Genomic DNA, 13,502 nt, shown 5'->3' on the forward strand with positions numbered 1-13,502 from the left:
TCCTATAAAACTAAGCTTCTGCCAGAGAACTGAGGTTAATCATCTGGATATGGATAGTTCAGGCTCAGCCAAAAAACAAAAAAACAAGTTCACCCCTGCCTGAATTGAATATTACAAGACAAATAAAGGTTTGCTCATAGAAACTTGGCACCAGAAAGATCTTTTGTTAAAGCTTGTATATAGGCAGAATGGATCCCCACTAGGTTTGGCAAGTGTTTATTGAGTTAAGAAAGAAAGAGAGGTCCGGTATCCCAAGAGTAGTAGAAGCATATTAAAAACTTCCTTTTGAGTTTTTCCAAAAATATTAAAGAAATTGTTTTCCAGGCAACTTTAGGAAAGTGTATAGGAGGATAAGAACAAAAAACTAAGACTTTAGGAAAATGGATTAATGGTGGTAACCAAATTTAGAACAAAATTGTCTAGTGAAGGGCCCTATCTGGTGAAAAGGCTGGCATTATGATTCAACTAAGGGCAGTGCCCTCTTTTCCATTAGAAAAGATTAGGGCATTGATTATGGGAACCACTTTCTTTAAAGGAGTGGTCAAGGAAGGAATAGCTCTAGTTGAAGATTAGATTATTACCATTCTAGAATGTTGACCGAAATCTTTATTTTCTCAGATTGTAACTTATTCTGTGTTTAAGAAACTAGTATGGGCTTCATTTCAGTCTGAGACCCTATCTGACCTAATACAAGAAGTATGAACAGGAATTGTAGAATCACAAAACTTCAGAATTGGAAAGGACCTCAGAGCTCATCATCTAATTAAGTTCCTGGACAGATAGGTGAAAACTCTCCATCTCTAGCAAATTCTTCTTTAGACTGTCCATGAATAGCTTCATTTATATGGCATTCACTAGCTCTAGAGACAGTCCTTTCAGACAATTCTATTTATTGAAATTCTTTCTTATATTGAGTTAAAGTAGATTTCACTATTATTTGTCCTCCCTTCATTTTAACTATTCCCTCTTGGGTTAAGCAGAATGTAAGCTTATACAATGGGCTGATAGAGTCTTCTCTCAGTTCAACTAAGCATCTACAACATGCAAGGCATTGTGCTAGGGGCTGGGAATACAAAGCTAAAATTAGTCCTCACCCTCATGGGAATTGTTAGAGTCTGGAAAGAACTTTAGAGATTATCCAGTCCAACACACCCATGTTAGAGATGATGAAACTAGGGTCCAGAGAGAAAAAGTAACTACCTCAAGATCCTAAAGCTGCTATTAAATGTTACAGCTAGGACTTGGTACCCAACCTCTGTGACTTCAAGTGCAAAGTTCTTTCTGTTCTACCCCTGAAACAAAGGACTAGCCAATCCAAGAGGATCATAGTACACTGCTTCATGCAGTCCCTTCTCAGCCCTTCTCCCTACCTCATGGCTGTTTGGCGAGCCTGCTTTTAGATATTCCTAAGAGACAGCCTAGTTCTCCACTTCATAACAGGCACAGTTTGTACTCTGTTTGCTTTCCGACTGTATTCTAAAGCATCAACTTCAGGGTAGATAGAACTTTTCCTCTATAAAAATAATAACTTCCCTTTATTTACAACTTTAAACTTTTCTATATACTTTTCTTACAACAATCCTGTGAGGTAGGTACTACTCATATTATCCTCATTTTACAGTTGAAAAAATTGAAGCTGAGATATCTAAACTGATTTTTCCGTAAATAGTATCAGAGCCTAGATTTTACTCAGTACTCCCCAAATTCCAGATCCACACTCTTTTCATATACAGTCTTTACTCCTTATCTTGAAAATAATTCCTTCAGTGACATAATTGTCTCAATTCTTTCTCCTTCTCCTTTTTCTTCTTCTACCACCACCATCATCATCATTATTGAATTTTAGTAAGCTCCTCAACATAGTCCTATAATTCTCAGTCAAGGAATTGTGTTCTCATTTGTGTGTACCTACAAGTCCTGTCCCAGTTTTGTTCCAGATTAGTAGATGGTCTTCATGAATTGCTATAACTGAAGGGATTTTCCTAGAAGCCAGTGTGTAGGTGATGTGAACCTCTTTTATTTTATCTAGGCTAATTTTGGGGTGACTGATATTCAGTTTATTATCAGGCTTGTACTTGAAACCTTTTTTGTTTGGCAGGACCTGTCAGAACTTAACCTTTATATTGCCATAGTACTAGAGAAAAGACTTAGGGCATTACCTCCTTGGGTGAGGAAATCCCCAGTTTTCTAGAATTCAGTTTAGAAACATCTCTAGATCCTAATGATGTTTGTCCTTTATTCTTGAAGACCAGGACATCAGGTAGATGCTGCCCTGATGACATGCACATGATTAGAATATATGAGTTGGGGGGGGGTGCTGTTCTAAGTCGCCAACCTCACTTTCTCTTCTTCTTCTGGAGCCATCTGGGTCCAGTAGTCAGATATGAATTAGGACGACTGGAGATGACCCTAGATGCCAGGAAAGCAGGGTTAAGTGATTTGCTCAAGGTCACACAGTAAGTATCCAGTGTCTGAGCTCACATCTAAATTCAGGTCCTCCTGACTCCAGGTGCTCTATCCACCCCACCATCCAGCTGCCCTAAAGCTTAGTGCCCAGTAGGCCCTGCGTGTTCAATAAAGCTTGTGGATGATGAACCAGGTTGAAAGACAGACAATGTGCAAATTATCCAGGACTTTATTGAGGGGATTACTGTTTAGATACAAGTTGGACTAGCTGTGTTCTGATGTCCCTTCTATCACAGAACTTCTTTGATGTTGACAAATCCTCCACTATACTCTCTCCAGTGAATAGAAATTTAAATACATATTGATTTCTTTCTTCCTTTGCTTAAAATTTCTTCAACTTCTCTCAATCAATTTTCTAAACCAATGTCCAGGATACATTCACCATATCTCCTGATTTTCCCAGAAAGGTCTTTTTGAATTTATCTTCTCTTGCCTAAATATTAGGCATCAGCATTTGATATGTTTCAAAAATTAATATAATTTATGATTTTATCTTGTCAGTGCATGACAAAGCTGTTCCTAAAACAGAATATCCAAGGCTATAAACTTCCTTTTTAATCTATATTTTCTTCTTCCATTTCTTCAAGTTTCAATTTTTGAAAGGTCTTTCTTAGGGTTTGGCAGCAAGCAAAGATAGATTAAGTCTATCTCTCTCTCTCCACATATCTGTCTATAAGTCTTATTCCATATTCCAATAATCTTCTCTTTTTGGTTAAAATGAAGATTCCCAGCCCATCTGGAGCTTCATCATGGCCCGTTTCAATTGCTCATATGTCACAAACATCATCACATTCCAGGATCCCAAACGAAGAAAGGAGGGAGTGAATCTAGAGTGAAAAGAAGAAGCAGACATCTCAGTTAAATGGTCATGAATAGTAGCACAAGACATTTGCATAAGGTACACTTTAAACATATCTATTGATTGAACAACTGATTTCTCTTGTGATCCTCCAAACTACTACTAAAAGTTGATAATAGTGTCCAGGATTCTTCTAGAATCTCAGTTGGGAGTGTGCTTAGAGAGCATCTAGCCTGAACCAATGTAAAAATATAGAATTCCCAATATAGAAATTCCCTTTGCAGTCTTTTTGATGAATATGATCTATCCTATGTTTGAATGCTTCCATTGACCGTAAGCTCACCCTTAGAACCTGTTTATTCTAAGTGAAATATTGCAAATACTTAGAAAGTTCTTTTATATTAAATCAAAATCTGCCTTCTGGTCACTTCTACCTGGTGGTACTAGTTCATATCTTTGGAGTCACATAAAACAAGTTTATTCCTTCTTTTCCAACTAAGTCCTTTATATGTCAGAAGATAACTATCTTCAAATATCTCTAGAATTCCTAAGAAAGCATTGCATTATTGCTTTTGGCTGGTCACTAATTTCTCCTCAATTTTCTCATCACAATTTTCCTGGACCTCTCCTTTGTACTTTTTTCATTCTCTCATTTATTATAATTTTTTGTGCACTTGCTCTTCCCCCTATTTTTAATTGAGGTTTAATTCTTTTCTATCTTTGTATCTCAGAAAGGCAAGTGAGTCTGAAAGATAATTGATCTTGGAGTCAAAAGATCTAGTTTAGCTCTTTCATTTATCAGCTGTTTAACCCTTATTAACCCAATTACCTTCTCTAAACTTTACTTACTTGATTTAAAGTTTATTCCTGGGGCAGCTAGGTGGCATAGTGGATAGAGTATGGGCCCTGGAGTCAGTCTCTAGTGAGTTCAAATCTGACCTCAGACACTGGCCTCAGACACCTAGCTGTGTGGCCTTGGGCAAGCCACTTAACCCTCATTGTCTTGCAAAAACTAAAAAAAAAAAAAATTTTATTCAAAAGTTTGAGGAGCCAACTGTGGGAGACTGCTATTCTATATCTGATTCTCTTCATCAAATAAGAACTGGATGCTAAAGTAGAAATGCAAACCTTGGGGTCCAGATGAGATTTCTGATAAGGGAGAGAAAAACTGGATGTGATTAGGGAAATATTCTCAATTTCTGAAGAGATTTTAAAGGGCTCTGAGAAGGATTTAATTAATTTAATTTAATTCTCCTATTGCCTCAAATTCTATAGTGGACATTACCTAGGAAGGATGGGAAGCTCACAAGAATTAAATTCTGAAGATGCCTAGGAACAATTTATGTTGAATAGTTGTCTAAAGAAACAGATGTGATATCCCAGGAAACTTAGAATTTTTAAAATATGCATACTGAAGTTGGAATTCAAGAAGGGGTGGAGAAGGGTGGGTAGAAAAGTATGGCATAGTCCTGCAAGGCCATGAGTTTCAAAACCAGAATGAGTCAAGGCCAGCAAGGAAAGCTTAACTCAGGTAAAAAACATTTTAAAAAGCTCTATTGGAGTAAGAGGGAGAAAAAGCAAACATTGCTTAGAGTGGAGGATGTGCTAAAAAAGAAAAGAAAGTAAAAATCTCTCAGTTCTTTTTTTTGGCTTCTCTTTCTTCTGTCAAGGAAATGATATTTAGACTGAAAAAGGCAGGAATAAAAGGCCTAAAAGAAATCTGATGCCCAAAATAATCAAGGGGATCATAAAAGAGTATACAGCTACCCTTGATGAGTTTATGTCCTCAGGTCCAGACAAACAATTTCTTTTTTATTTTTATCTTTTTTTTTTTTTTTTTTGCGAAGCAAATGGGGTTAAGTGGCTTGCCCAAGGCCACACGGCTAGGTAATTATTAAGTGTCTGAGACCGGATTTGAACCCAGGTACTCCTGACTCCAAGGCCGGTGCTTTATCCACTATGCCGCCTAGCCGCCCCCCCAAACAATTTTTTAGTCTGTTGAAAGATTGGAAGCTGTGACTGCTGAGCTACTGTTGGCAATCTTTGAAATATCATGGAAAAATAGCAAAAGCATCCCAGGATTGGAAAAAAGTAAATGTTTTGACTTTTTTAAGAAAGGAAGAGAATAGTCTAAAAAAGGTATTCCGTTCCATTAACTTTAATTATGATTCCTAGCCAAATTCTAATATTTATGATTAAGAGGATAGTTAGTAAATTGAAAATGAACCAGTGCTTATAGAACCAGTGCTTATAAACAACATGGTTTCTATTCAATTCAATAACAAACAAAAAAAATTGTATATTATGTCTGGGTTACAGTTCCAGCCTCAGTGTGTGAAAGCAACAAAAGAGGGAAAGAACACTTCATCAGAGAAGGGCAGACCACTCTAACTTTTATTTTCTTTTTTGACATGGTTTCTCAAATGAGAGGGCAAAAGAATGATTGTTGATATGATTTTACTTGATGGAACTAAATCATTGAACCTAATGTCTTATGCCCTTGTGGACAAGATGGAGAGGTAACGGTTGTATTGGTAGATGGATTCAGAACTGTTGGAGTGGCTGGATCTAAAGATTAGTTACTAATGATTTGACTTCAAACTGAAAGTTACTGGAATGGCTCGGGGATCTGTACTTCACCTTGTACTAAGGTTTAATCACTTTTCTATATCAACCAACCACTAATATTTTATTGAACATTTGCTCAGGTTTAGGGACCATATTAGGAGCTGCCCTCAAAGAACTCAATGTAGACAAGGGAGATGAAATATAGATATATAGATAGGTAAATATCAGATAGATCAAAGATAGAAAATGATGGGGAAGACACTATCAATACTGGAAGATCAGGAGAGGCCTTGAGCTGAATGAACCTTAGAGGAAAATAGGAATTAAAAAAAAATTATTTAAGGCAATGGGGTTAAGTGACCTGCCCAAGGGTCACACAGCTAGTCAATTAAGTGTCTGAGGTCACATTTGAACTCAGGTTCTCCTTACTCCAAGGCCAGTGCTCTATCCACTGTGCCACCTAGCTGCCCTGAAAATAGGAATTTTAAGGGATGGAGGTGAGAAGGGAGTGAATTCCAGGTATATGTGGGTAGTCAGTATAAAGGGACAGAAATAAGAGAGATGGAGGGTTGTGAAAAACAAGAAGGCTAGTATGATTGGACCTTAGAGTGAAGGAAGGGGAGTAATGTAGAAATAAAACTGGGAAGGCATGTTGAGACCAGGTTATGAAGGGCCATTTTATCCTATAGGCAATAGGGAGGCACTAGAGCCCTTTGAATAGGGGAGTATCATGGTTCAACTAGCACTTTAGGAAAATCATTTCAACATCTGTATTGAACTGGAGAGAGGAGAGACTTGAGACTTGCGGCAGGGAATTAGGAGGCTGTCACAGTAGTTTAGGGAAGAAATGATGGCTTGAAGTGATGCTTGTCAAAGTAGAGAGAAGCTAGGAGGAATGGTGGGGATGTAGAAATGAAAATATTCAGCAACTGAATGGACAGGTGATCCCAAAGATAAGACATAATATCTCTTCTGACTATATTTCAATTTTTTATATTCAGTCCAGTATTCTAGATTGCTGAGATATATTTGTATCTTCATTCTTTAATTCATTATATTAGCCATCCCTCATAGTGTTGTGTCACCTATCAATTTGATAAGCATTCCATCTATTTATCCAAATTATTGCTAAAAAAAGAAAAGCAGCACAAATCTCCATTTCTCTCCACTCTTAAAAAAATTCTTGTTTGAGCTGCTAGTTATTGTCCCATATCTTCTCTTTCCTCAGCTAACCAAGTTGATAAAGTTATCTATACTAGGAGCTTCTACTTCATCTCCTATTTGCACTCTAACTTCCAACCTTGTCCAGATAAAACTATTTTTCTCCACAAAATCAAGTTACCAGTGATCTTTTCATTGCCAAATCTAATGACTTATCCTTACTCTGCAGTATTTGATACTGTCAGTTACCTTTTTCTGGTTATTCTCTCTGTTGTTCTTTCTTGGTTCTCCCTACTTTATAACCTTTCTTCTCTTTCTCCTTTGTTGTATCTTTGTCCATATTATGCCCACCAAGCACAGGCTCAGTAATGGGTCCCCTTCTCTTTCTCTCTATCTCACTTCATTATCTCATTAGTTCTTGTAGATTCAGTTATTATCTCTATGCAGATGATTCCCAGATAGGTAAACCTAGTCTCTAGTGAGTTACACTCAAGTATCTCTAACTACTTCTTAGACATCTCAAACTATATGTCCTTAGAAGCATCTCCAACTTATCATGTCTAAAATAGAATTCAGGGATCTTTCCCTCAAAAACCTCCCCTCTTCTAAATTCCCCTATTAGGGCACTACCAGTCTCCCAGTCTCCAAGTATGATTGAACCTTAGAGTGAAGGAAGGGGAGTAATGCAGAAATAAAACTGGAAAGGTGTGTGAGAACAGGTTATGAAGGGCCATTTTAACTTTGGTGTCATCCTTTCTTTAGATTCACTTACTCTGTTTATCTGCACTTACTCTACTTTATCAAGCTGTCAAAGCTTGACCATTTATTTCTACCTTTACAACATCTCAACCATAAGTGCTTTTTTTTCATACAAGCCTCAATTCTAGTTTAGGAACTTGAACTGCGCCAATAATGTTCTAAGTGTCTGATGTCAAATTTGAACTCAGGTCCTCCTGACTCCATGGTAAAACTCCATCTCCAGACTCTGTACCTTTGCCATGGATGTGACCCAGGTTTAGAATGCATTACTCCTTAGTTCCCTTGGTTTTCTACAAGGCTCAGCTCATATTTGGCCTTCTGCATGAGAGGCCTTTCCCATCATCCCCAGGTGCTAAGATTTTTCCCTTTCAAATGACTTTCGTCTCCTCTGTAGATATTTTCTATGGACTTCAGTGGTTTCCTGTTGTCTCTCCTGTTCAGAATGTGAGCTTCTTGAGAGTTGGGATTGTTTTGGGTCTTTCTGAAAATGTCCTTTATATAGTCAGCCTATTGACTGACTGACACTAGAAAGCTCCTTACAAATTGACATTAGTTGTTGCTCTTTTGGGGCTTTACTGAGTCCAGAGATATGGACATAGCCAACTTCTCCCAGTGAATCAGTGATTAAAATGGGGCTGACTCTTGCTCAATGCAGACTTGTAATGGGGGTGCATTACTTCATCAAGACCCTTCTACTCTCTATTGACTGGTGTTCCTCCTATCCAATAATATCTAAAGTGTTGGATGAATGCTGTGGTTGGGGATGCAGTCTGTGACTATGAAACTGGACAAAGTCAACTACTCTGTAGAAAGATAAAATCTGTGACCTCCTTATGGCTAAGCTCTACCCAATATCACAGGGTATTGTCAATTCATAGTGAGAGGTCAAGGGCAAGACAGACTCCACTTGTAGCCATAGTGGAGTCTCTCCTTAGTGATTATTAAGACCAATTCCATCAATTTACAGAGAAAGAAACTGGCACCCAGAAAGAGGAAGGGGCTTGTTCAAGATGACAGAACTAGTCAGGGTTCAAGTAAGAAGTGAAGCTCAAGTTTCTGATTTCAAGCCCAGTGTTCTCTCATTACTTTCTCCTTCCTGAAATGCCCTGTCTACCCAAATGTGAAGGCACAGTCAGGATCCCCAGGGTATGGAAGGCAACGAGTAAGGGGAGCTCACCCCTTGTAGAAGGCTGTAGGACCTTCCTGCGTCAGGGTCTTCAACATACAGTTCATGGTGCTGCTGTAGCGGCCAGGAGGGGCATTAATATATCGGGTCTTCACCACATCCACAGGGGAAGCCACAACTGTGGCGCAGAAACCCGCGACAAAGGCTGATACAAAGTGACAGGGGAAATTATCTGCAAAGGAAAGGGGAAAGGTCTTATTGTGGAAAGAATGATTCATCTCTCTTGAAGACTCCCAGGCTCTGTGAGCTGGGCAGAAAGAAGGGGGCTTTCTAAGATCAGGTGTTGTCTCCCCCTTGTCTAGAAGGAAAATCTTTGGCTCTTCCCTTCCTTTCCTCTCTCATACTTAATCAGCTACCCAAACCAGTTGATTCTACCTCTCTAACATTTTTTATTTCACTACCTTCTTAGTTCTACCAGCTTTTACTATGATAGCCACCTTTAAACAGATTATTGATAGCTTTTATTTTTATATTGCTTTCATTTCCTCCTCTGTCTAGAGAGCCATCCCTTGTGTGAAAGAATGAAAAAAGAGGGGTAGTGGTGGTGGAAAGCAGCTTATCTAAATTAATCAACACATCAGTTAAGAATGACAGTATATGTGACATGCCTCACTTTTATGGTGGTCCACCTCTGTGAAGAAGGGGAGGAGGCAAATTTTCTGTGACATCTAAATATAACTTCTTGTAGCCTGTACTTTTTCCTTTTTCAAAAAATACATATTTTATTTATTTTCCAGTTATATACAATAGTAGTTTCTACCTATCATTTTTTTGTATTGTTTTGAATTTTATATTTTCCCTCTCCCCTCCCCTCCACAAAAGACAATCTGATAATCTTTACATTGTTTCCATGGTATACATTGATCTAAGTTGAATGTGATGAGAGAGAAATCATATCCTTAAGGAAAAAAAATAAAGTACAAGAGAAAGCAAAGTTACATTGCAAGATAACTTTTTTTTTAAATTGAAGGCAATAGTCTTTGGTCTTTTCAAATTCCATAGTTCTTTCTCTGGATACAGATGGTATTCTCCATCACAGATACCCCAAAATTGTGCCTGATGGTTGCACTGATGGAATGAGCAAGTCCATTAAGGTTGATCATCACCCCCATGTTGCTGTTAGGGTGTACAATGTTCTTCTGGTTCTGTTCATCTTGCTCAGCATCAGGTCATGCAAGTCTTTCCAGGCTTTTCTGAATTCCTATCCCTCCAGGTTTCTCATAAAACAATACTGTTCCATAACATACATATACCACAATTTGTTCAGCCATTCCCCAATTGATGAACATTTACTCAATTTACAATTCTTTGCTACCACAAACAGAGCTACTATGAATATTTTTGTACAAGTGATGTTTTTTACCCTTTTTCATGATCTCTTCAGGGTATAGTGTTCCAGATTTCCCACATCCCTTCCAACATTGCTCTCTGTCCTTTCTGGTCATATTGGCCAATCTGAGGGGTGTGAGGTGGTATCTCAGAGATGCTTTAATTTGCATTTCTCTAACCAGTAATGATTTAAAACAGTTTTCCATATGATATGGATAGCTTTGATTTCCTCATCTGTAAATTGCTTTTGCATGTCCTTTGATCATTTGTCAATTTGGGAATAGTACCCTGTACTCTAAAAGTGTGCAGCCTTTCTCTATATCTTTGTCTCTCTCTACCTCTCTTTTTCTGTCTCTGCCTCTCTCTAATATGGACTTGAAAGTTCCATCTGAGGCAGAATTGGTCTTGGAGTCAGGAAAATTGAGTTCAGATTTAGCTTCAGACGTTAGCTGTGTGATCCTGGGCAAGTCATTTTATCTTTATTTGCCTTGGCTTAAAATGAGGATAATAGCTAGCACCTGTCTCTTAGGATTGTCAAAATATTTGTAAAAGCAATTAGTATCCAGTACCAGTAGCATATAAATGCTTAGTCTTTCTCCTTTCATCCTTGCTTCATCCTCCTCTCAAACCCTTTTTTAGTTCTTCTTTAATAAAAGTGTTAATAGCAAAGTTCTCAAGACCCACATCTGTTAGGAGAGGTTGACTTCTTGAAGGCCAGTCATCAGTAAATAAACCTTCAAAGTACCTATTATGGGTCAGGACTGTGCCAAGCAATAGGGGTAGAAAGAGGCAAAAGACAGCCCCTGCCCTCAAGAGGCACACAGTTGAATGGGGAAAATAGCAAGCAAACAAATATGTACCATCAAACAATATCAAGAAAAATGCAGAATAATTGAAAGAAGGAAGGTACCAGAACTGAGAGGGGCTGGGAAAGTTTTCCTATAGAAGATGAGATTGTAGTTGAATCTTCAGGGAAGTCAGTGGGCAGAGATGGGGGGGGGGTTGCAGGTTTTACAGCTATGGGGACAAGTCAGAGAAAATAACAGAGCTGAGAGATGGACGGTCTCTTTGTGCAACAGCAAGGAAGCCAGGATCCCTGGATTTAAGAGTTTGTGGTGGAGAGGAAAATGTGAGGTGTCTGGGAAGGTATGGGGGGGGGGGTTAGTTTATAAAGGGCTTTGATTACCAAACAGAAGATTTTATAGTTGATCCTAGAGGTCATAGGGAGCCACTTGAAGAGTGGGAAGAGGTTTGAGGGAATCAGACTCATCAACAGACTAGTGCAACAAGGATGAGGTAATGAGGACCTGTAGCAGGGTGCTGGCAATGTCAGAGGAGAGAAGGGGCCAATAGATTGATATGGAAGGGTGAGAGATAGGAATCTAAGGTGATTCCTAGGTGGCAAGGTTGAGGGACTCAGAGGATGGGATTGCCTTAACAATAATAGGAAAGATGGGAGTAAGGGAATATTTAGGAGGAAAGATAATGAATTTAATTCTGTATATGTACATTCAGTCTTCTGAAAAAGCAACTGGAGATGGGAGACTAGAGGGCAACAGAAAGATTAGGGCAAGTTAGGTGGTTCTGAGCATCATTAGCATATAGATGATAATTAAATCCATGGGAGCTAATGAGATGACCAAATGAGGGAGAAAAGAAAAGGGCAGAGCCCTGTGGGATATGCACAGTTAGAGGGTGTGATCTGGAAGAGTGGTCTGAGAGATAGGAGAACCAGGAAAGTGATATCTCAAACTTTGAAAGAAGAGAGTGTCAGATTTTTGATAACTTTGGAGAGAACAGTTTTGGTGAAAAGATAGGGTCAGAAGTCAGTTCATAAGGAGTTAAGAAGTAGGGGAGAGGAACGAAAGTGAGGTACCTCTTGTAGGTAATATTTTCAAGGCATTTAGTTCAAGGGTAGAAGTGATTTAGAAAAATAGGTGGGATGGAAGGATCAGGTGAGGATTTTTTGAGGCTGGGGAGACATGGGTATGCTTGTAGGTAGTAGAGAAAGATCCAGTAGACAGGGAAAAATTGGAAATAGGTAACATGAGGATGACAGGGGAAGGAATCTATTGAAGGAGACAAGATGGAGGGGCGGCTAGGTGGTGGCAGTGGATAGAGCACCAGCTCTGGTCTCAGGAGTACCTGAGTTCAAATCCAACCTCAGACACTTAATAATTACCTAGCTGTGTGGCCTTGGGCAAGCCACTTAACCCCATTTGCCTTACCAAAAAATACTTAAAAAAAAAAAAGGAGACAAGATGAAAGGTATCTATTTTGTAGGTGAAGGTCTGGGGCACTTGGTAAGAAGTAAAGCCACCAGTTTTGGTGAGATAGGGGTGAAGAAGCAGCTAGTGGCAGATGACATATGAGATAAGGAAGAAGAGAGAAGAGAGAGAGATCTTGGGGAATGGGCTCAATTTTCTTAAGAGGCAAAGTTCTCAGCTGAGAGAGTGATGAGAGGGAAAGCCAAGATAAGTTTGAGAAGGGATGAAAAGGTGTGGAAGAGCTGCTGTGGAGAGTGGGGTTAAAGGGGTTGACTTGATGGATGCTGCTCCTCTCAGCAGTTCAGAAAGCTAGGACAACCGTAGGAGAACAGCTATAGATAATGCTATCCCCATCCAGAGGAAGAAAAACAAAACAAAATGAAACCAAATCCTACTGAATCTAAATGAACACTATGTTCACTTTTTAAAAATTTCTCTTATGTATTTCTTTCCTATTTCATGGTTTTCTTTCTTTTCCCTTAATCCTAATTGCTCATACCAAAAATGACTAATCTGTAAACATGTTAAACACAAATATGTATGTACAATAATCACCTGACTATTGGCCACTGAAGGAAGGGTGTGGAAGGGAAGGTGGAAGGAAATTATGTAACTTAAAAACATGCATATGCATGTGGATGAATGTTTAAAAATTGTCAACATGCAATTGGAAAAATAAAATAGCAATTAAAAAATAAAATAAAGGAGTTAATAAGGAGTAGTGAGTTGTTAAGGGAAATGTGGAAGTATTTTACTCATGGGCCCAAAGTGTAAGGGTCCAAAAGTTTGGATGACATAAATTTGTATGGTTGTATGATTTTTTTTTTCCTTCCTATTATCAGCAGCATGGTAGTTATAGTGGGATTGATCCAAGGCTGAGGACTAACAGGTCCTAATTAGCAGTATGATAAGAAGACCAGAGATTCAAGAGAAGAGGACAGTGAAGGGTTCATTCCATTGAGGAAGA

At 38.7% G+C, this 13,502-nt stretch overlaps 1 protein-coding gene across 1 annotated transcript in view; it reads right to left on the reverse strand.

The window, feature by feature from the left end:
* Positions 1-2,284: 2,284 nt before the first annotated feature.
* LOC141508340 (putative mitochondrial transporter UCP3) overlaps positions 2,285-13,502 on the reverse strand; it is a 39,125-nt gene continuing 27,907 nt past the window's right edge. The window contains exons 7-8 of the mRNA XM_074216861.1: positions 8,931-9,111; positions 2,285-3,293 (exon numbers count right to left, since the gene is read on the reverse strand). Coding sequence (XP_074072962.1) covers positions 3,179-3,293; positions 8,931-9,111 — 296 coding nt within the window. The 3' untranslated portion in view covers positions 2,285-3,178. The remainder of the gene's footprint in view (positions 3,294-8,930; positions 9,112-13,502) is intronic.

The sequence above is a fragment of the Macrotis lagotis genome, chromosome 1 (genome assembly GCF_037893015.1).
Source record: "Macrotis lagotis isolate mMagLag1 chromosome 1, bilby.v1.9.chrom.fasta, whole genome shotgun sequence".
In the NCBI taxonomy this organism is placed as follows: Eukaryota; Metazoa; Chordata; class Mammalia; order Peramelemorphia; family Peramelidae; genus Macrotis; species Macrotis lagotis.